The sequence below is a fragment of the Microtus oregoni genome, unplaced genomic scaffold (assembly GCF_018167655.1).
Source record: "Microtus oregoni isolate MIOR12 unplaced genomic scaffold, Mior012 000007F_ref0000211, whole genome shotgun sequence".
Classification (NCBI taxonomy): domain Eukaryota; kingdom Metazoa; phylum Chordata; class Mammalia; order Rodentia; family Cricetidae; genus Microtus; species Microtus oregoni.
This window is the reverse complement of record NW_024543066.1, coordinates 25,108,211-25,131,868: the sequence shown is the minus strand read 5'-3', so window position 1 is coordinate 25,131,868 and position 23,658 is coordinate 25,108,211. Positions and strand designations below refer to the sequence as shown.

At 41.4% G+C, this 23,658-nt stretch overlaps 1 protein-coding gene across 2 annotated transcripts in view; it reads right to left on the bottom strand.

Moving 5' to 3' along the window:
* Nucleotides 1-23,658, bottom strand: part of Prim2 (DNA primase subunit 2) — a 182,201-nt gene that overhangs the window by 27,837 nt on the left and 130,706 nt on the right. For both annotated transcript variants that reach the window (XM_041656070.1, XM_041656071.1), the window contains exon 10: nucleotides 23,448-23,633. In XM_041656070.1, the coding sequence (XP_041512004.1) occupies nucleotides 23,448-23,633 (186 nt within the window). The remainder of the gene's footprint in view (nucleotides 1-23,447; nucleotides 23,634-23,658) is intronic.

Here is a 23,658-nt window from a genome sequence, read left to right as displayed (position 1 = left end):
CTTTTAATTTACCAACATTATGGTACCACAGCTCAGAGCTGACTGCCATCAGGTCCCTCAATCATAAAACACCAATCCAACAATCCAAACTGAACCTGTGTTTCCATCTTCAGGAAGGTACAGGTAACCGTCTACTGAGGCATGATGCAGGCAGATTTCACTCCTAAGATTCTGAGGACAAATGCCTATGGATTGGGCCATTTCAATAGGCTCAACATAAGCTTTAATCACTGAAATGAAAAATGCGCTTAATAGCCCTAACCTATCAAATGTCACCACTTAGCAGGACAAGTCGCAGAGTGGTTAGTTGTTGACCTTTGACCATGGGCTGAGACCGAACTGAAGAGGATTAGAATTTCTCCTTGGGGATAAAGCAATAATGACTTTTACAAACATTTCTAAAAAGTATCTGTCCTCAGCTTCTGCTAGGTTAGAATCATCCTGTCTACGTTTTACACATGTTTAGCTTCTATCCGCTTTCCCCATACAGTCTCCCTATTTTTCTTTGTCTGGTCACTTTAGTTCATAGTATCAGGAAGAAAATGGTTTCTGTCTTATAGCAGTGGGGATCGTATTTGTCTGTTTACATAAAGTCACTATAAGCTATGAGCCTCATATGCATATGCCTTGCATATGAGTGCAAACGTTTAGTTACAGGTTTCAAATCTATCTTGTACAAAATGGTTATATGCACAGATTTGTGTTGTTTTTTCTTTGCAATTAGAGCGCTGCATCACTTACTTACATAAACCACACAGATATGATTCACTGCAAAAAGATGCAATGTTTGAAGGAAGAGAAATGCTTCTTCTCCATCTTAGTGGTATGTTATAGGCACGAGCCCAGTTGCTGACCTCATGTAGATTATGATCAAGGTTCTGGATTAAAGCTGAAAACAAAGCGGTTGTTGTCTTGTAACCAAACAACACATTATTGACAGATTGTGTTCTCAGCAAAGCAGGAAGACGGCTGTACCAAGGGAGGACTATGTAAATTTCATTGTCTGGCTTCAGGTTATCTGTTTGCTTCTCAGCATCAGTGTGGTTTCTCATTAAGACACTGGATTTACGTTGCCATGCTATTCTTCCAAACGATTTGCACACAGGTGACAGGTACAGGAAAAGATAGAAGGAAAATGCCTTTTCTTCCTTCAGTTTTACCACCCTAGAAATGTTCAAAGGAAATCATTATTTCATATTACAGTTGCTCCGGACACCATAATAAATCTTTCATTCTTTCATAGGAATTTAATGTTAAGATTAAAATGTCAGTATTAAGTTGGTCAAACACGAACATGTCCAAAGAAAATGGCAAACTAACTGCTGAATATAATAATATGCTTCCGTCTGTGGTGCATTAGTGAACAAACCAAAAAATTCACACTTGTACCCCCAGACACACACACTCACACACACGCATGCACACACGCACAAAAAGCACACATTAAACTATGAATAATAAAATTACCTGTATTTCATATCAAGTCTCAGATTAAATGCTAATTTTCAAACCGCTTAGTAACTGTCTATTCTCACTGTCTATATCACTGAAGTACAGATGTGTCGTTATCAATGGAGATGCTGTCTGAAAAGTGTATGTTAGGTGGGTGCATATTTACACGATAGTGTGCAATGACCGTCCATCAGTGTGGTCTCTTGCACAACCCAGAGGCAGGAAATGTATGGGGCTGTCATAATATGGCGTGCTTTTACAGTTTAGTATTTGCTTTTGTTCAGTGCTAAAGATCAATACCAGGGCCTTGAACATGCTAGGCAAACACTCTCTCCTGGGCTATATCCCCAGTGCTATAACTGTAAGAGAACACATAGAAGTAAGCTATCATAGAAAGTAAAGCCTAAGCTCAGTGGTAGAGTTCTTGCCCAGGATGTACAGGGTCCTGGTTTGATCCCAACTGGGGGTTGCAGGTAAGTCAATATAGTAAATATAAATATGCAAACAATCAATTATCATCAAGTACTATAAACTGTGCACAGATATATGTGCTATGCTTTTATCACTTGGCAACCACAAACAAAGGAGAGCAATACTGCAATATGAAGACCTCCTACCACACACGCAGTGCATATCTGGCCTAGATATCACTCTCTGGCGTCTGACTGTGTATAGGACTAGTGAGCTGACTATAACTACCTGTTGGCGGATATCTGAGTACAGAGTTCCTCAGCAGTGACTCTGAACCTCCAGGCTGTGCATAGCTTATTCACTGAACTGCAAAACTTCTCAACTATTTACCATGTGTGGTAAAGGACACAGATGAGCCTGTCCCGATATATTAAAAAGAACAAATATATCTTAGCTGTGTTTAGCAATCTACCAAACTCTACTTTCATGTCTGGGTAGATTTAAAAATTCAATAAATAAAACCTACCACTAGCACTACAGACGTAACTGCCTATTTTATGGGCTCTAAGAGAGCAAGCTGAGGGAAGGAGGCGACAACCAGTGCAGAGTCAGACAGGCTCTCTTGGGGTGGCTCTGCTCACCACGCAAGGAGAATACTGGACATGTTTTGGGATGTGTTGTGACTGAAAATCCTGTGCTGTGTTGTCTCAGGAGAGGTAGAGAGTCGCATAGGACATACTAAGTCTAGAACAAGGACAGACACCCTGAGGGCAAAAACCCCTTAATGACAGAGATTTTGTTATTTCATTAAATTCTGTGTCTTTTGCACTTACTTGGCACATAAGTAATAGTTCTATAAATAACAGTCAGGGCCACATGGACTTGCTGCATTACACTGTTTTAATCTATATAATTGTCAAGTTTCATATATTTCCGGTTGTTGAAATAATGAAAAATGTAATACTTTCTCATTCTACAACCTCTCTTAAGGGACTGAGCTTTAAAAGATGTCATCTTTTTTAAAAAAAGAATGTGTGGAGAAGTGGAGTAGAGTCAATGCCTTGTCCTTGCTCTATCTGCCAGCTGTAGGCTCTCCCTCCTTTCTGCCTAGTGCATCAGAGGCACTGATGAAGACAGAAATGACCTTTTCCTGACATTATTAGTAGGAGAGTGCCAATACTCCTGGCTATCTCCAGAGCTTGACAATAAACTCCTATTACTAAAGATAGCACGTACTTGACTCACAGAATTCATACTCACCTGGAAGCTTCATCCCTACAAACTAATGTTCATGATGCTGGAAGGTGCTGTGTCTGCATGCTGATCAGTTTTAGGGGTAGGATCTCTGTGTTAATTGCCATCTACTAGAGCTGGCTAGAGAACACTGCTAGAGAAAAGTAAACCTCAATCCTACCCAGCTGTGAACCCTGCAAGTGACTGTCCTGACAAAATAAGCCCACTGTTGTAATAGTGGCACAGATGTTATAGGAGCAACCAACCACTTTTCTGACTGGAACAAAGGCCTGATCCATGAGATAGAACCTATACCTGACACTGTCAACAGAGACAAGAACCTATGGTCAGAGACCCTAGGAAGGAACCAAATACATTACTCCTCTAAATGGACATATGAAATGCAATGACTTTCTGTTATATCCATAAATCAGACCCAGTTCTCAACCCTCATCAGAGAAGGCTCTCCTTGACGTAGTTGGCAATTAACACAGAGATCCTACCCCTAAAACGGATCAGCATGCAGAGCATAAAAGACTGTGGAGCACCTATCCCTGCCTCGAAGTTGAGGGACTTTTGCTAAAGGGAAGATGTACAACATGCAGACTCACACCAATTGTGACAGCATTTTATAAGGCCTTCAGAAGCTCCAGCCGAACAAACTCTGGAGATGAAGACAGATGAAGATGGACACAGTCCCACCAGGCTGAGCAACTATTGGTATTTGGTAGCCACTGGGAAAAGGTGTGTCAGTTTCCTTTAACAATGTGACCTCTAACAGAATAACTACACAGCAGGGCAGGCCTCAACCCCAAGACTAGCTGGGAAATGCATACTGGACTTGATGGGGAAAGAAGAAGAAAAAAGTGGACATCTCAAAGTTGAATGGGAAGGGGTGGGAGGATAGTAAGGAAAGGAGATGGGGGTGGTGAATGTGTTCAAAATACACTGTATGAAACACTCAAAGAATTATTTTAAAAAGATCAAAAGTTTTCACTCATTATAGTCACTCTTCTACAACAGCATTCCCCATAGTCTGATCACCATTTTAGAGCTACGATAGCAGAATAATATGATTATCTCACTAAGTCACCAAGTTCAGTTTTGTGCTGGATTTATTTAATTTCTTCCAGCTATATAGAAATATACAAATATTCTCCTACAGCAAATAATTGTGTTAAAGGATTCTTTCCCTTAATATAACTGTTTTAATTGTTTCTTTATGCTACATCACACTTGAATACACTAAGAAAAAATCAATTGCTTATAATTTTATGTCAATAGTTCATTTCAATATATTATTATATAAAATACTTCTCTTCGTGAAGCACATTATCTTTAAATACATGCATATGAATAATGTTCCAAATTACCATTCTGCTATAGAAATTTCTGTTGTAAGTTTTGAGATTACTGTGTCATAAACTCAATATTAACGGAAATTATTTCCCATTCTGTTTTCAAGAAAAGCTGCTCCTAAAAAAATAACTTTCACATTAATTCAAATGTAATCATTTAAATGGTGAGATGCTATGACAAAGAAAGCTAGGGATAACTGCAAATCTAAGAATTGGACTCTGCCTGGACAGCTTCTGGGATCACAGGCCTATGAGCCTCTACATATGCAGATGAACATTCACTGAAATTCAACAGCTGCCTCTGATGTTCTCTATGGCATACAAATGAGCAGAAGCACAATGAGAAACACAACATGTGTAAACTTACAGGAATAATATTTTGATGTGCAGCTTTAAAGAGTAATTTGCGGAATACTAATAATCCCCAAATCAATTTGTCTCTAAAGAAATATAGCCACAATATTACTTTTGAAACTTGAGTAATAGCAATGAGGCCCTCACCAAACAACTACATGAGACATTTCCCATAAATGCTGGAGAATTTATCTTCTCTCAGTACCACCCAATTCACAATTAACAACATTTGCTCCTCAGGTTTGTTTTATGCATGAATATACCCAGTTAAAAGGCTTCGGTTCATCCCTACTTGAGTTGTGTACATCCAACCCAGGTAGATAATGGCTTGTGATGCAGAGGCATCCCTGTTTCCTATGCCCACTATTTTATGAACTAAATTCAGTAGGTGTGCATGTAAACATACAGTGACTTCCCAGCGCTCCATTTTTTCTTGGTTCATATCATCATTTTCTGTTTCTTCCTTCTGTTATGAAAACATCATGTACCATAAGCCTGCAAAATGTTATGTGCCTGTTCAAGAAGCACAAACTGTGTAGCTCCTGAAGGGAACAAGGTGTGCAAAGGAAGTCACCTCAGTTCCACCATGGGAACACTACACCCAAACCTCTCTCCCATGGCTGAGCCAAAATTCAATACTGAAATAAGTAATCTCAAATTCCACATTTTGGCTGCTGCTCAACACCATTCCACTCTCTTGGGGAGGCAACAAAGTCAAATAAAAGGAGCCTTAATCTGTCCTTTTTTCTTTTGCTGCATAACACTGACAACACCTTGTGTATTAATTAAACTTTTTCCTTAAAGAAAAAGACAGCAGACACTGGAGAAAGAAGGCAGAAAATAAAAAGGATGGATTTTTTTTTATTATTTCAAAATTCTGTTTAGAGATACAAAGTAGTATTCCCAGATGATAAAGCCCATGAAGCTGGGCATTTCAACAGGAAAGGCAGAAGAGGTTGCCACAGACACAGGCCATGTGCATAAAGGCTCCTCTCACAGGTTGTACAAGAATTAACCAACACTCAGCTCCAACTTGACGGCTTAAACAATCGCTGCACATTCCCCAAGTTCTGAAGAGCTCCGAAATGTGCTTATGAACTTATGTCTTCAAGACTATGCAGCAAATTAGTAATGATATTTTTGGTTCCTTGCATTTCTTACGTCAGAAGTGAATACATTTACAGTTTTCGTTCTGTCTAAGTAACAGGGTGGGAGATGACAGGGAAAATGGACTTAAACATTCCTTCACTGACCTTTGCCACAATAATGATGTAGAGTATATATGCCACCTCTAATTTTGCCTGCCTAAAACTCAAAATAGCAATGCAATGAAACACAAGTTATGTAAAAAAAAAAAAAAAGTCTTTTGACAGGAATAATAGACATTCTAAAGGAAAGTGATCCAAAGGCTTTAAAAGAAATGAGAAAATGCATTTGATGCATTTTATTTGAGTTTTATTGAGGAATGCGGGCATTCCTTTTGTTTTATCATTATATAAATCAAGTAGATATTTTTCACACAAAATTCTATTAGAAAACTGCAAATATGAATATCTTATTCAAAAAAATTTATTGAAATGATATCAATTTAATGGTAACTTTAATAAAAAAAATATTCTTCTTATTGTAAAGCTGAGAGACTGTACTTTTTCCTGACATGTCTCACTAAAACATGATGGCCAGTGGGAATATGATGCCTCATTAGTCATGAAATAGTGAGACTGAACTCAAACTAAATGATAAGCTGGCATTCACAGTTCAAATCTGTGCCACTTTCCGGCAACGCTGTGAGCTGTGATGATGGTGCTCCTTCATTTACTTTGTTCAGGGAAGCATTTTACATATATTTTTACACTTTTATATTGATTTTGCTTAAATTTAACACCATGAAAGAAAGCCAGCTCCACCTTATACATAAAGGAATGGCGGCTCTGAGCTGAAAGGTGCTCATGGGCTCTGCACCATCAGGGAGTGCACTCAGCTGAAGCTGCGCTCACATGGAGTCTGTGGACCTGACATATCTTGTTACATTTGTGTGTGTGTGTGTGTGGGCGCGCATGCGTGCATGTGTGTCCCAGTGCACATGTGTGGCGTAGGGGGCGGGGCAGGCTGTCAGAGATCAGTTCTCTCCATCCCCCCTGAGGCTCTCTAGACCAAACTCAGATGGTCAGGCTTGGTAGCAGAACCTTTTCCTGCTGAGCCGTCTCACTGACCCCGAAAATGTTATTTTTAACATTGTATTAATTAATGTGTTAAAACCTGAATATGAAACTGAAACCATATCCAATAATACTTTCAAAGTACTATTGTTCTTCCCATTTCCCAGATTGAAAAGTAAACACCCAACAGCCAATTGCTTCTTTCAAGGTCAAATACACTGATCTGAAATACAGTACAGTGTGAGTTGTAGATTAAGAATTGTCTGGTTATATGATTAGATTTGCCTTGTGCAGGTACAAAACGAAAGCCACTCTGTCCACAGATCCTACAGTATTTCATCATCAGTATTTTCATCCCGTAAAAGTGGGGTGAGATTTGACTTTCCGAGAGTAGACTTGGTAGCTGCAATGAAATGCCGTCATGTGGGCATATGAGGTTTGAACTACCACACAGGAAAACATCAGACAATTAATTTCCTTCTTGAAAACACTGTGAATAGTGGATTTGCCCCCGACTGCCTGCAGTTCCACAGGCAGGCTGACAAGAACCTCGCAACTCACTAGGCCATGCTGCAAAGCCACCAGTCCTATACCAGACCCCTAAAATCCATCTTTTCAACATGCAACACCCAAGTATTTTGTAAGGTTTGTAAAGAAAAATTACCTGAGTGATAAAAGACAATGCTGCTTGTAGATACTATAAAACCATGGAGACAAAAGAACTCACTGAGGTGGCCTAGATTAATGATGGCGAGTGGAAAAAAGCCGTCTGCCTGTGGTCACAAAACACTGAAAACTACTACTCAGATCATCAAACAGAAGAGCTGAGACGACGGCACTTGGCTTTCATTATCAACTGTACACAGTCAGAGAGCTCTGTCACACCCTGTGCTCCGACTCCTTGCACTCTCCCGGACGAGCCTCTGCCACTTTCTTTAGATGTGTCACCGAGGCTCGGCAGCTGCTGGGATGACTTAGCAAACTAAAGTGATGATTTCTCATGCACACATAATTCCCTCTCACATTCTAGAGAAGAGAACGGGCAAGTGACAGCTGAGTGACAGCTGACCTAAGCAAGGGCGCAGAAGTGAGAGCTGACGGCTCATGAATTCACCTTGCGATTACACATTAAACACGGATGTTAAAATGTAAGGTTTTTTCATTAGATTTACTTCTACTCCTACAAATATTCAAGTTTTTTTTTCCAAAAAAGTCTGAGTTACAGACAGTAAGCATTCAAGAAGGAAAAAAAAATATAAATTTGGGGCTTAGAAAACTTCATTCCTCAACAATATCTGTTTTCAAAGAAAACTCGATATTACATTTTTCATTCATTTCTCATTAGTACATTAACTTAAACAAGAAAACCAAAACCCAATGTTCTCTACAACACTACCTGTTTTTAATATTGAACCTTCCTCCTCCCCTCATCTTAAGATGCATACAAAGACTAACGACCAGAAACTTTGAAGCAAGTACAAAGCTAACGTACACAAGGCTCCTCCACATGGCTGATGTTGCTCCACACTTGGCAGATGTTATCCTTGCCCCTTACAAGAACCCGCCCAGAACTGAGATGATAGCATCAAATCCAAATGAGAACACGGGACAAACCCCAGGGAAGCAAAGTCACACCAAGACTATGACAGAAGAGAAGCACTGCAGTGACTTACTGTGAACCCGTGGAGTTGCTGAGGCTCATTCTAAACCAGGTGCCACAGCATCCACAGGTCAGGAAGAACTTCATTCCCAGAAAATTGACTTAGCTCTGGAGCTGCCCACACACATGAGATGTTATTTCTTTAGTTTGCTGGGAAGACGTTTCAGAGTTTTCAAGGTGCTGGCCTAGCTGTGTCCTGTGGCTTTAGACTCAGGGTTCTTTCTAACATTTAGGCTTCGCTGGTAAGGCAGAGTTGAAAGGCTGTGTGTCTTTGCAAAGCACCTGGACAGATACACCTGGAGTATACCACTGTAGTTCGGCCCTTTCCATTGTATCCAGGCTCTTCATTTCACTATCCCCTTAATAGCCATGAAACAGAATCTTACAGACACTTTCCTTTACTGGACGAAAGGTAATCTATTGAAAAAGTAACCTACTGAAATACAAAAGTGTGATCAGAACAGCTTTATTCTATCCTATCTTTAACACCACAGTGGTGCTCATTTGTGAATACAGAAACCCCAAGACATGTAATAAGGATATAACGAGGAAAATGTGTTTAAGGTGAGTAATACTTTCTTCCCTAAAACATTAGCACAAATCCACAGCTACTGCACATGGTGTTTCTCCCTTCCTTGGTCTAGGTGGTGCAATTTCACACAAACAGTAAGGTGGAAACTGATAGGGAACAACCTGCGCTGACCTTTACAGTGACAAAATCGCAAACTTACCCCATGTGGAGCGCAGCACACTAAATGGTATCACTGCTGCCTAGCTGCCTACTTATGCATCTAGAAAACTGTGTTAAATGCAAGTGTTCCACTTTTCAAGGCCAAACACAAAGTTCTTTCAAATTCTCAGAAAGGTTATACATGGTACAAATCATTTATAACCCAGGTTCCCTTTCAAACAAGGCACAAAACATACTTGGTAATTCAAGAAAAAATACAGTGCCGAGCTTTGCTAACACAGTACAGAGAAAAAGATAAGAAGAGCAAAGGACGACAATTACCCCAATTGTCATCAGAGAGCTTTCATCCAGTAACTGATGGAGACAGATGCAGACCCACAGCCAAACACTGGGCAGAGCTCGGAGACTCCTGCTGAAGAGAGGAAGAAAGACCCAGAGGGGTCAAGGACACCGCAAGAAAACCCACAGAAACACTAGCCTGGCTCATAGGAACCCTGAATGCACTACCTAAGCCCGGTAAATGTGATAGTTGTGTGGCTTGGTCTATTTGTGGGAGTCCTGGCAATGGGAGCAGTGTTGTCCCTAACGCTTTGGCTGGCTTCCGGTAACCTTTTCCACATACTGGATTGCCTTGCCCAGCTTGAATGGGGGCAGGGAGGGGGCACGATGACTTGGTCTCACTGCAACTTGCAACTTAATATGCCATGCTTTGTTGATACCCATATACCCATGGGGAAGACGGGAGGTGGGGGTGAGGGATGTAAAAAAAAAAAAAAATCAATGGATATATTGAATAGAAGAAAATAAAAAAACTGCAAAGGAACAAATAGGAAAATTCCAGCGGTCAGACTAAATATTCATGCACCCTTCGTCCTCAGCTTTAGACAGAGCAGTGCAGAGACAAGGCAGAATGGCAGCTGCAGCATTCTTCCCCGAAGCTCATCTGGAGAGCAGAGCCTTTGCTTCATAAAGCCCTGGAAACCACCCTGACTACAAGTGTCTGCTAAACACATTCCAAAAGTTCCTCGCAGACAAAACATAAAGATGAGAAGAGTGATTTAAATGGAGCACCGCCATCTGTACTCTAAGAAGTAAGGAATGAAAAACAGGGCGGAAGGCATTTGGCTTTTGCACCTAGTGCAGAATAAAGTAATTCACGTCCAGCTGAACAGACAGGAATTCACTTGACAGCTTTTAAAATTGCCAGAGTAGGAAGTGTTCAGATTCAACAAATGAAAAAACCAAAAACAGAACCAACAAACCTCTCTGATAAGACTCAAAGACAAGAAAATCGTGAATGCAATCAGTTTCCATACATCCTTTCAAGCACCATCCATAAGCTTACTAGATAATCCCGCAGGTGTAACTAGAACCTGAAGACACGTGTCTGTAATCACAGGTTAGCGAAATGCAGTCTCTGCTGCTCTCACGCTCTAGGTGGATGCTACCTCTTCCGTCTTCATGCTGTCAGTTCACGGCTGACCAAACATCTCCCTCTGTAGCCGTAAACAGTACCATATCACTTTCCTAACAGTTACTGCGATGTTTCTAATGCTTGGGGTGGACGGCTCATAGAATTAAAGGCATAACTATAGGACTGTTTGACTACAGAAAATAAGATGATATTGAATATCTACTGTGTGCAAGGTACAGGTCTAAGCAATTTTCTTGTGTTAATTTCATTTAATGTTTATGTCAAGTCATTTGGACAGATACTATCAGGATCTTCATATCATAGATGAGGAAACTGGACTATGGTAAGACTAAGCAATTTGTCCAAGGTCGGCTGACAGCTGCGGTCTAACAGAGCCAAATTTAAGCAAAAGTACTCACTCATCCTCCAAAATTATCTCCAGTTTATGAAATAAAATTATCTACTCCCTTTTTAATTACCCAAAAAAAGAATAGCAGAAGAGGGAAAGTGAAGACTGCAGTATTCTCACTGAGCTTACAGAGTAACACAGACTGAGTTGTTACTGAGCACTGTGTGTCTATCCTGGGATGGTTCTGCTAGACCAGTCAGGAGGCCCGCAACTTTAGCCAATTAACCTAACTTTTTCAGCTCCCAACCCAATCTATAAGTGATATTTAAAACTCCTCTGTTCCTTGTGAATTCTACCTCAGGGGAAATCAATCTTCAGGATGGCCTGGGGAAGGTTTTTTTATAGACAAATTCTGGCTGATAAACTCAGAAGTAAAATATTAGCATCATTGCTTTGAGAAGACCATGCTATTGCCAAACCATCAAATGAGCCGGCAAAGGTGAAGGCAGGCTACGGCCATCAGTATGGCGCCTCAGGTGACAGAGAGTGAGTGTCAGAGTGAGTCTTGTAGGAAAAGCTCTTGATGGAACAGCTGAACCTGGCAGGACCAGCTACTTATAGGGAAGATGAGAACGGGAGAAGATGGACACAAAGACAGACAATAAAACATTTGCAGAACGAGCTCGTTTATAAGCTAATAGATTAAAAATACAAACAAGGGGGCAATGTAGCAAGCCTGCTGATGAGCATGTGCAATCATGACAGCTAATGTTGTGTGTTTGTAGCTGGAGTATGGGGTGCCTGGAAATTCTGCGCATGTCTGGGTGTTTTGACAGTCTGGGCAAAGTGGCTTTCCCTCTCCAGTGTGAGTGGGCAGCATCCTATGTGTCGAAGCCTAAGCCGAATGTGAAAGACAGACAGACTCTCCCTCACAGCCTACCTGGAGAACATTGTCCTGCTTCTGTCAGTAGCTGTCCTGACTAGGACTGTACTTGTCCTATGGCTAAGACTGAACTTCACCACTGGCTTTCTCTAGTCGGTACAGCAGAATCCGGTGGTGTTCAGTCTCCATAATCACATGACACAATTCTCCACAGTCACTCCCTCCCTCTGCGCACAATCCTCCCTGCACTTGTGTGTGTGTGACTGGCCCCGTTTCTTCACAGAATTCTGACCTACACAGTACCACACAACAACATTTTGGAACAAGTTTTGGGGTTGTTGTTTTGTTTTGTTTTCTCAATCAGCTAAAACAAAAGAATAAAGGACAAATTTAGTGTCAGAAAAGGATAGATGATTGTTTCATACGATGGATAAGTGGAGATCTGCGTTTACATCTGCTTGTAATTTTTCATGCTAAAATTTAAAGAAATATTGTCACCCTGTCTCATAAGCTATTATAATGACCATTGACTAAAAGCAACTACAGCATACGTGTACAAGACAAATGTCATTCTGAAAAGAAAAAGAGTTAGAAATCCTTGTTCTAAATTAGGAGCTGGCAAACCACAACCAGTGCATAAGCTGAATCCAGTTGGGCAACTGGCTTATGGGTGACAAAGTCATGTGCAATCACACAGCTCCCACCTGTGGTTGGCTTCCTGCCAGTGAAGCAGAGCGGCTACAGCAGGAGCCAAAATAGCTACTATTTGGCCTCTAAAGAAAGCCCACCGACTCTAGTTTAAATCCTGTATTTTCACAGTAGCCGGACACTGAGAGACTGCAGCCTGTGGACCAAGAGTTCAAGGTCATTCTTAGCAAGAAAGGTGAACTCAAAGCTAGTATGTCCTAGGTGAGACCCTGTTTCAAATGGAAAATAGTAATAAAGGGGTTTTTTGTCTTTTTTCATTTAAACTTTACTGAGGATTTCTGCCTAATCTAGTTTCTCACAAAAGCAAACCCTCATCAAGGAAGGCTAGGTAGTTTCATAATTTTCTACTAACATGGACAAATCATTTCATAGTTTCTGAGAGCCCATGTGAAAGAAAACAACGTCAAAACAGTAAATAGGTTAAAAAAATCAAAGACAAAAATTATAATTCTGAAATACCATTATTTTATTTCAAATTTTCCCAACTTTAATAAAATAACTTGAGGGAAGGAATGTAACATCTGGCTTCAACATATTACAACCAAGGGATGTTTCTTACTTGGGAGCAAGGGAAACACCACACTGCAAGTTCCCTCCTCTTAAACCTGGCAAAGAACACTGTAGCCCCAGGAGCCATTTTCTTTTCCAAACCTAAACTTAGGTATGTTTTGAGCTAGTAATTTGAGCAGATTCTTTGACAGCCTTTGGCTTAACTTATATAACTCTGGGTTATACCTGAGCTGATTAGCAAATTGGGGGCTGAGAAAAGCAAAGTTGCAGAGGAAAACATAAAGACATGGATGAATTTAATATGCAAGCTCACTAGCCAAAGGGCATAATTAAAACTACATCACTTCTTTAAATCTACATAATTATGTCTCAAAGACATTCTCATTAGTATATTATACTTGTCACTAAATCAGCCTCATGTCTACATGGTCAGGAAATAAACATAAAATTTAAAAGTTAAGTCAAATAAAATGTTTGCAGAACTCAATGGCTGAACTTTACTTTTAACAAGTGTTAAATAAAGCCAATCTGTCAGCCATCACTACTCTAAAACAAATCCATTATCTGAGTGAGATTTTAGTCACAAATTTCTGAGGGAAAAGTAACTGGATATGTTTAACAGACTGTATCTTTTTTATTTTGAAGACAAAGGCTGCTTTTTCTGATACTAACTCGACTTGAAGTCTCTACTAACCAGTAATTCCTTCCCTGTGCAATGATAATTGACGTTCCTAGTGATAAGCCTGAAGCACTTTAAATCATTAAAACTATGGAATTATGATCGGTTACATTTGGTAGTGAGTGCACTTCATTATATTCTCATTATTTTGGCATTAGTAATATATCTAGGATATATAGGACAACTTGGAACAAGAAGCTGCTATACTCAAATCAGCTGTGCTAATGGAACGCTCGTATAGCATAGTCAATGGACTGTGCATCAGGGAAATAATTACCTCCCTCAGAATTTGGGGCAGGATGTTGGAGGGGATGTTATTAAAGGTTCAGTGCCAGGACTTGTAGAAATTATAAATTTCCTGTTAGGAACACAAGTAGCCTGTGGTAGCCTTTCTACTTCTCTGCTTCTGATGACACCGATAAAGTCCTCTGGGACAAGAGACCACAATTCAGCCATGAAGCTATCACCATGGTCTGGAGAAGAGTGACAGGGTAGGCTAGCACTGTGGCTGTAGGGACTGAAGGAACAGTAATTGTGCTGGTCATCTTTTCATTGCCACAGCAAATACCTGAGATTATCAGCCAACAGCGAGGCTTCTTTTGGTTCAAAGTTTGAATGCTCCAGTCAGTGATGCATTCACCAACGCACCCTGCTCCTGGGCTTCAGTGCATTGAAAGAGCAATGCTACCAAGAGGAGGAAAGGGTAGCTTCTCACTATCCTCCTCCAGGGCCTGAAGACTTCCTGCTAACAAGTCTGAAGCCTTCACCACCTCCCAATAGCAAGTGGGAAATGCTCCCTATCAAAAGAGCAGTGGTACACGTCTCAGGTTGAGTCAGACCACTCACACTTCTGACTACACAGGTCTAAACGAAAGGCACAGCCTGAAAACTTCAAGGTTGAAGGTGAACCCATCAAAACAATGGAGTATGCATTCCCTGAGATGAACTTGGAAAAAACACAGTGGGTGATTTACACCACAGACCAGGAGCTCGGGTTTAGAAACCTGAGATGATCTGTGAACTACATTTATATGATTCAGAACATAGATAACAAATAGCAAGACCTGAGCCATGCCCCGGAAACCTCAGCTATCCAAGGACGGTGCTGTTCTGCCCAGAGATTCTGAGCACCGGTGTATCTGTATCATCTAGGATCTGCCCATCAAGTGTCCTAGGAACTCTGCTGACCCAGCTCTTCAGTTTATCATCATTCAGTAAACCTACCTTGCTACCAATGAAAAAGATGCTTTCTGTAAAGCCCCTCAGAAGGGACCATAAACTAAGTAGCTCTTTAGATACACTTCTGAGAAAGGTACAACTTGTAGACTAAGAGCAAACAACAAGAACACCGACACATGGCCAAGGCAAGACTATGAATTCGCTGCAACAAGAAAAACACCAACCTTCCTTGGACATTTGATGCTCTAAGAAGAAGCTCGCTGTCTCAAAGAATTACCTTCCATCCCCCATTACAGATACTGCAAAGAAGCCCACATGGAATTTCTTAGCACCCAGCAGAAATGCTTTCACTGAGATTTAATAACATCCAGCTTCTGCAAAGATTGAACAGAAGAATCATCCACTTGAGTAATGATTTTATGTCTTTAGCCAAAACACAATTTACAAGATCCTTTGTGATGTTACCAACAGCCTTTATAATAGAAACATACCACGGTTCAGGAAACACTGTCTCCCAATTCTAATGCTCACACACTACCATCATTCAGGACTCAATTCAAATACTAACCTCCCCAGGAAGCCCTCTGAGTCCCCTGGGTGAATATACTATTTCGTTCTTGAGCTTGCTCTCATGCTGTTATTACCACATTCTATTTCACATTAAATAGGAACTTAGGGACAAGCAATTTAGATTCTCTGCTAAATAACAGACGCTGTTAATAAGTGGTATAGGAAGAATATTATTATATACAATCACCGTATAAACTCCACCATTATCCTTACCCAAGGCAAGAGAAACTGAAGCTGGGGGCAGACTTCTACAAAGGCACACAGATTATAATGAGCAGATGAGTCTGAGCTCTTATTTGATTCCAAAGTTCACATTCTCCAACTACACTATGCTGCCATCCCAATCAAGCTGTACTGCCCTACTCAAGAGACTCATGTTTGTTAAGCTATGAAAAACATCTGAGTACTCAATAAATGTTACTTGAATATAAAATCAAAATGTCTATGCCTCTCAAAGAGCTTGTAATTAACTGGAAGGTAATTCAAGAGTTATAATGAAATAGCAAGGACTTTGTATTCCATATTCTCTGCATATTCACATTCGGATTCATATTCTCTCCCTCCCTCCCACCTCCTCCACCCTCATCCCCAGCTGGTCTTATGGATCCCAGTCTACCTGGCTTTCGACTAATGAATGAATTTATGTAATTTTCAAGAAAACAGATGTGAATTTGAGATAATCATAGATTTTATATAAAGACAAATCATGTTTGCATAGAATACATGAACACAAAACTAGGAAAACATGGGGGATTAATAGGAGGGAGGAGGGTGAAAATGGGAAGGATAAAGTTACAAAGAGAATATGCTCAACATACAGTAAATACCTTTTTGAAATGTCTTCATGTAACAGTAACATGTCTGTGTGTATATATATATACTTATATATACATATATAATGATGATTTTTAATAAATACCTAAAAGTAATAAAGAGATACTCCATGAAATCTTAACAGACTGTTTTCGTAAGAAGCTATATACTCACCGCCATCTCTTCCTAAGAGCATCGGGCACATTAACAAGACTGACTTCCACTCAAAAGCTAGCTGCAGCTCCATTTCCTCATCAGTCTAACCCAGGGTACCACTGCCATGAATAAATGACTGAAGTTGGAATCTTGGGCTAGGGTGCATCATAGCTCAGTAGTAAAGGGCTTGCCGAGCATGCATAAGGTAATGAATTAAACCCCCAGAAGGTATGAATAAAATAAGTAAGTTAAAGGTACCTGCTTTTCATTTGATTTTTTTTTAAGGCACTGAGTAGGGGAGATAGAATAGATAATTATGGATGATGGATGAGGAGATTTGGAACAGGTTAATTCCTTTGAGAACACCTCCACCTCCCACACGATGACCTCAGGGATCAGGAACTGAGGCTGGTTTTCCTCACATCCAATAAGGGGTCTGGACAGACCACAGACGCTCAGCAGCAGCTGTGACTGAATGCACACGCTATGCAAGGAACTCAGTGTCTGGCTGCTGCAAAACTGAAGGGAGTAAGAGAGAGGGAAACTGGTAGCGAAGTGTTAGACTATGAGGAACTGTCTTGGTCAGGTTATTCAGAGCTGGAAGACCCAACCTAAATGTGGGTGGCATCTTCTAATAGCAATATAGATAAAAGGAGGCTAAGAAAAGAAAGCTCTTAATATCCACTTGCTTTTACTCTGGCTACAAGTTCATCTACCTTGCTGCGGTTGTTGCTATGGTGGTATTCTTTTGCTGGTATGAGAACTCTGCATTTTTAGTCTTCCAATGTTGACTGAAAACCAAAGGTTCTCTGGGAATCCTCTAGGCCCTCAGCACCAGATTAGGGCTTCTGAAGCATAAAGCCTTGGGATTTAACAGCTACTAGGTTCTCAGCCTCTCCAGAATGAGACAGCCACTGTTGGACTACCCAGACAGTACTGTGCAGGCCAATCTCACATGTTCCCTTTTAATACCTATTCATTCTATCCGTTCTTTCCCACTAGAGAACCCTCATATAGTTACACAGCTTGTATAGAGCAGAAAAACTATGCCCGAGCCCAAGCCTGCATTCTCTGAGGTCGGTACTTCTCAACCCCTTTCATGTCACTTAGCACATATGAAATGATTGAGGGAATATTCTAGAGGAAAAAGAAAGCACTATTTACAATCAAAGGGAACGAGCTCTGAGTACTCAGGTCTGGCCTAGCTTCCCCGAGGGTTCATGGGATCAATACTGGAGTATATTGGAGATTCATTAGCAGTACATTAGTTGAGACGCTGCTGTGCATATTCATTTAGCATGCTAGGCTCTAGCATGTAGCGAGCCTTTAAACATATGCATGGATTATTGACGAAGGACAGATCATTATGCCTACATTGCCCACACAGTCAGACAGAACAAGGAAGAGCTGAAGACGTGCAGTGTCTATTTGCTGGATAAGCCAGTTAGGAACTTGAATATTTTAAGGGTCGTTCACAAAACAATTTTTCTCAGTCTTTAGTGAACATCAGCTTCATGTGGAAGGGTTGAAGACACAAACTATAGGCCCTGTTCCCAGATCTCAATATGTATAGTCACACCTCATGAGCAAAAATATTTTCTTCTTTGGTAATAAGTTGAACAACTCAAGTCTAACCTGTCACTGCCTGCTAAATTTTGGGACAAAAGATAAGCTTTTTAAATAGTTCTAAATGTCCTTGACTCAGTTACAACAGAATGTAGTTGACCCTGCATACGGCGTGCAAGGACCAAAAATTGCAGCCATTAAATGTGCTATGTTGTGCTAACGTCCAGCTGAAGCAGAAGGCAACTGACACGCCCACCACTGGATGAAAGGGTACTGTGCCGTGAATTCTTTATAATTACACAGTTCACCTTAATTCTAGTGACCGCGCGATTTAATAACCAAGTTCCAAGTAAACAAACATTTCAGGATTATTTCCACACTTTAATACAAGTTTGAAACTAAGGGAGAAAAAATAGGTGGTGGCAGCCACCAACAGGCACCTCTGAGCTCCAAGGAGTTTGAGAAACCCATGGAGGCTCCTGAGGGTGACACAGACAAGGAAAAGGCATCTGTAGAGCCTCAAGTAGCTCTGGAACAACTTTTTTAAAAAGCAAGTCTTATGGGAAGATGCTTTAAAAAGTGGACTCATGAAACTGGAAAGAAAGATGGCAGCATAGAGCCATGTACGGCAGAGAATGATGAATTTATACCTTTCTATAGATTCTATATCTATATATCTATGCCATGTCTCAACCAACAGGCTACAATCACAGAAATCATGTCTGATGAGCCCTTGGGTGGCCAGCACCAACAATAGGGAGATGGCCTGGAGCCCCTATAGAAACAGGTCAATACTGACTAGAGCCAGCCTTAGGCCTGCCTCTGCTCCGAGCATGGAACCTGCAGCACTCACTGCCCACAGTCAACAAGCACAACAGTTGTGCCCAACACCTGGCACCAAGGACAGGATGGTGTGCAGCAGCCTGGAGCTTCTGCAGAAACATGTTATTACTGAATAGTGCCTGTCCTAGGCTCACTTGGAACCACTGTGGCTGCAGCCTGCTCTGCCTGCCTTGCTGAGAGAGGGAGAGCACAAGACAGTGGTGCAGCCCATAGGCTATAAGCACAAAGGTCGAACCAGACAAGCCTGGGGGTGGCTGACATCAAGAGCAGGGAGGTGGGTGGGAGCCAGGAGCTGCAACAGTCTGGAATTTGCATGGTACTTGCCCCTGATGCCCTGCCTAGTTGCAACATCACTCTGACTCTGGGCAACAGCGGAATATACGAGCCGAGTCTAGGCAATGGTTCAATATTTATGGTGCTTCAGAAACCAGAAAACTTGAACCAGACCAAAGACTCATGCAATGAATATTTGTATGTAAAGCTGTTTGGGCAAGAAAACATAGTGTGACACACTGCGGCATGCAATGTCAATATGACAGACACGTATGCATCGGAGAAGTGGGAAACGTGGAGGAATAGAGCAGTGTGCAATGGTGGTGGCAGGTGTGAGAGAAGGCTACAGCGGACGGGGACATGTCACTGCTGAGCAGGGCCAACAGGGTGGTGTGCAACAGCCTGGAGTTTGCACATACTCAGCCCCCAAACATGCTGCCCAGTTACACTATCACCTGGTTTTGAGCAATGGATAGGTTGTTCAAGATGAGGAATGGTTGGCTCATTTTCTGGGTTGAACCCCCTCTTACAGAGGCATTTCTCAATTGAGGTTCCTGATGGAGGAAGGTCATTGGTTAAAAAATAAAGAAATTGCTTGGCCCTCATAGGTTAAAACATAGGTGGGAAGAGTAAACAGAACAGAATGCTGGGAGAAGAGGAAGTGAGCTCAGAGGCCATGCTCCCCTCTCCAGGACAGACGCAATGAAGCAAGCCGCCAGGTCAGACATGCTGAATCTTTCCCGGTAAGACTGGTGCTACACAGATTACTAAAAATGGGTTAGGCAAAATATGAGAATTAGCCCGTAAGAGGCTAGAGCTAGTGGGCCAAGCAGTGTTTAAAAGAATACAGTTTGTACGTTGTTATTTCTGGTGTAAAGCTAGCCGGGCGGGAGCCGGGCGGGACGAAAAGCAGGCCCGCAGCTCCTCACAACAGGTTCCCTCCCTTCAGATGACTCCAGCTTGTATCAAACTGACATAAAACTAGCCAGCACAACACTCATTAAAGTTTCTGCTAGAACATTCTCCATATCCATCCAGCAAAGTACTGCGAGAGCACTGTAAGCCAACCCTTTCTGCACCTCTTTAGACTACCAAAAAGCTCTGTTAGATTGAAAAGAGTACCACAACTTAACATACCATAGTTGATTATACTTTGTATATGTAAGAAAAGAGAACACTGAGAAAAACATGACCATTTGTTTACGAGTGCAGACTGTATAGCAACAGAACCTAAGTGCAATATAATCTTAGTCAAAATAGTACATTTGCTATAATCAATAAGCTAATAAAAATATAAACTCTCGTTGTCTTATAGTGAAAATTAAAAATTATCCACTAATTTCTTTTTACACCGAATTTTAAATCGTGCAAAGAAAAATCTTGTAAGAAAAACATTAAACAAATGGGTTCAAAATAAACTTTACAGTGCTGCTGCTGCTGCTGCATGGACCTTCTCAAATACGAGACAGGGTGACCAAAAGGCAAACTAACTCTGACACCTGTCCCTGGTACCTCTAAAAGCTTTACATGTGTAGGATAGAAGCTCAACCACTGGAAGTCCTTCAGCCCTGTGATAAGAGTTGGGTCAAGCCACAGTGTGAGAACATTTTGTCGAGGTGACAGTGTCAAGAGCAGGGTTTGGTATGTCTGGATTATGCGAACCACAGAAGAATGCAAACCTCAGAGTCAGGATGCTGGTTCACAAGAAGGCAAAATCCTTTTGAAATTGTGTCCATGGCCAGGGGAAAGTACCAGATTAACCCACTGTAAGAAATCAATAAAACACTTGCCCTTCCTTTGTTCACTAAGCAGTCTGGTCAGCATGTCTCAGCAGGTACAGGGCATTGTCCCACAGCCTTATAATCTCAGGTTGATCACAGCTGTTCTCTCACTTCCACATGTGTGCTATGACAAATATCACACAACTCTCATGCACGCGTGCGCGCACACACACACACACACACACATATACATACCACACATACCACACACCACATAGCATACAACCCACACACACACGTGCACACACACACACATACACACCACACATACCACACACCATATAGCATACAACCCACACACACACGTGCACACACACACATACACACCACACATACCACACACCACATAGCATACAACCCACACACACACACGTGCACACACAGACACACATATACACACCACACACACCACACACCACATAGCATACAACCCACACACACACGTGCACACACAGACACACATATACACACCACACATACCACACACCACATAGCATACAACCCACACACACACGTGCACACACAGACACACATATACACACCACACACCACATAGCATACAACCCACACACACGTGCACACACAGACACACATATACACACCACACATACCACACACCACATAGCATACAACCCACACACACACGTGCACACACAGACACACATATACACACCACACATACCACACACACACGTGCACACACAGACACACATATACACACCACACATACCACACACCACATAGCATACAACCCACACACATACACAGAACATACACACACACACATACCCCCCACACAAATCACATATACACTATTTTTTTAAGTTGGATATAGTTAGTGAATGCCTGCAATCCCAACGTTGGGGTGGTAGGGAACACAGTCTCTCTGTCCCGACAGTCAAACTGAAAAAGCCAGCTCCAGGTTCATGAGAAACCTGTCTCGTAAAGAAAGTGGAGCATTATAAAGACACCCAACATCAACCTTGGGCCTCCACGTGAACATGACATGTGTACACATGCATGGCTCACACAGACAACCAAATGTCCAAAACCTGAAATTATAGGAACAAATTATATCATTTTTAAATGCTACAATATTATGTAACAAATTCAAATCACCTTTCAAAGATTAGTTAATAACACGGAAAACCATAAAAGTTTTATAGCGGGGTGGGGTAGAGTAGTAGTTAGCTACCTGAATTTAAGAGAGTACCTAAACACTAATTACTTCTTAATGGGAGAAGGAAAACAAGTAAATTTTTCTGCAGTTTTCATACTTTCCATAGTTAGAATACTTTAAAATAAAACAAACATAATAGGAGTATAAGAAATATTCTAAACTGTTCAAAGAAAGCTTTATTGAGTCATATTATTTAAAAGTTCCTAGACTGTTCTCAGAAAGTCTGCAAGATGGACAAGAACTTTTTACAATATTAGAAAGGTCTAGGGGCTAGGGAGATGATCAGTGATGACGTTCAATGCACAGCAGGGGACCACATAAAGCTGGGAACGGTGGTGTGTGTCTAACCTAGTGCTACAGGGGTGCACACAGGAAGATCCCGGAGACTCGCTGGCTAGCCAGTCAGGCTGACATGGCATGCTCTAGGTTCAGCGAAAGACCTTGTTTCAAAACTAATGTGGAAGCAACAGAAGGAGACACCTGACCTCAACCTCTGGCATACACCCCCCTACACACACCCATCCCCCTCCACACACACACACACAAACAGACAGTCACATTTTTAAATAAAGTATATAACGAAAGACATGTTATATACTGAGTAATGTTACCCTAAAATTCCTATTTTGAAGCTTTAGTCCCAAGTGCGACTGTATTCCAAGAGTGTCTTTAAGAAGGGGAAGCAGGGTGCAGTAAGATGCTGCGTGTGTAGTTGACACAGTGCGACTGGAGTCCTTGCAGCAGAGGTGGCGGCAGAGGTGGCAGCAGAGGTGGCACTCACAGAGAGAAAAGACTGCATGAATAGGCCAAACCTCAAGCCATGGGGTCAGGCCTCAGAAGAAGCAACATTTGCCAAAACCCTGATTGGGATTTCCAGATTCCAGAACCACAAGAAACTAAGTATCTGTTGCTTAAGCCATTGAACTTGGAATTTTGTTACAGCAGCTTTAGAAAGCTAATATGAGACAACATGATATTTACTTATATAAACATTCTTCATTATGCAAGTTCAGCCCACTGATGACATGCTTACTTAAGAAGATACCTTTCCCAAGCTTTTGTTTGGCAATTGCTAGGTTAACATGTGAATTTCTTCTTACATAAACTAAGACACGTGCATCTTTGATACTTTTCAGCTGTGTTCTGGTGCGCAATTTAAAGGCAGACCTTCTGGCTTCATACTAACAAAAGCTCACTTGCTATTGCTCTACATATTCAGCATTACCTTGTCTGGATCCATCTTCCCTCTGATAAACTCTTGCTTCCAGAACTGCAGTGCCTGTTCCAAAGTGAGACCAATGCCCTTCAAGAACAGGCCATACTGCATCCGGCCTCCATGACGAAGATGGTGATTTTCCCTCAAAGCCTTGTGCAACTGACGCATGCAAGGTGGGAAGGATTTGGTAGAAAGCTACAAGAAAAAAAGCAAGTTCAGG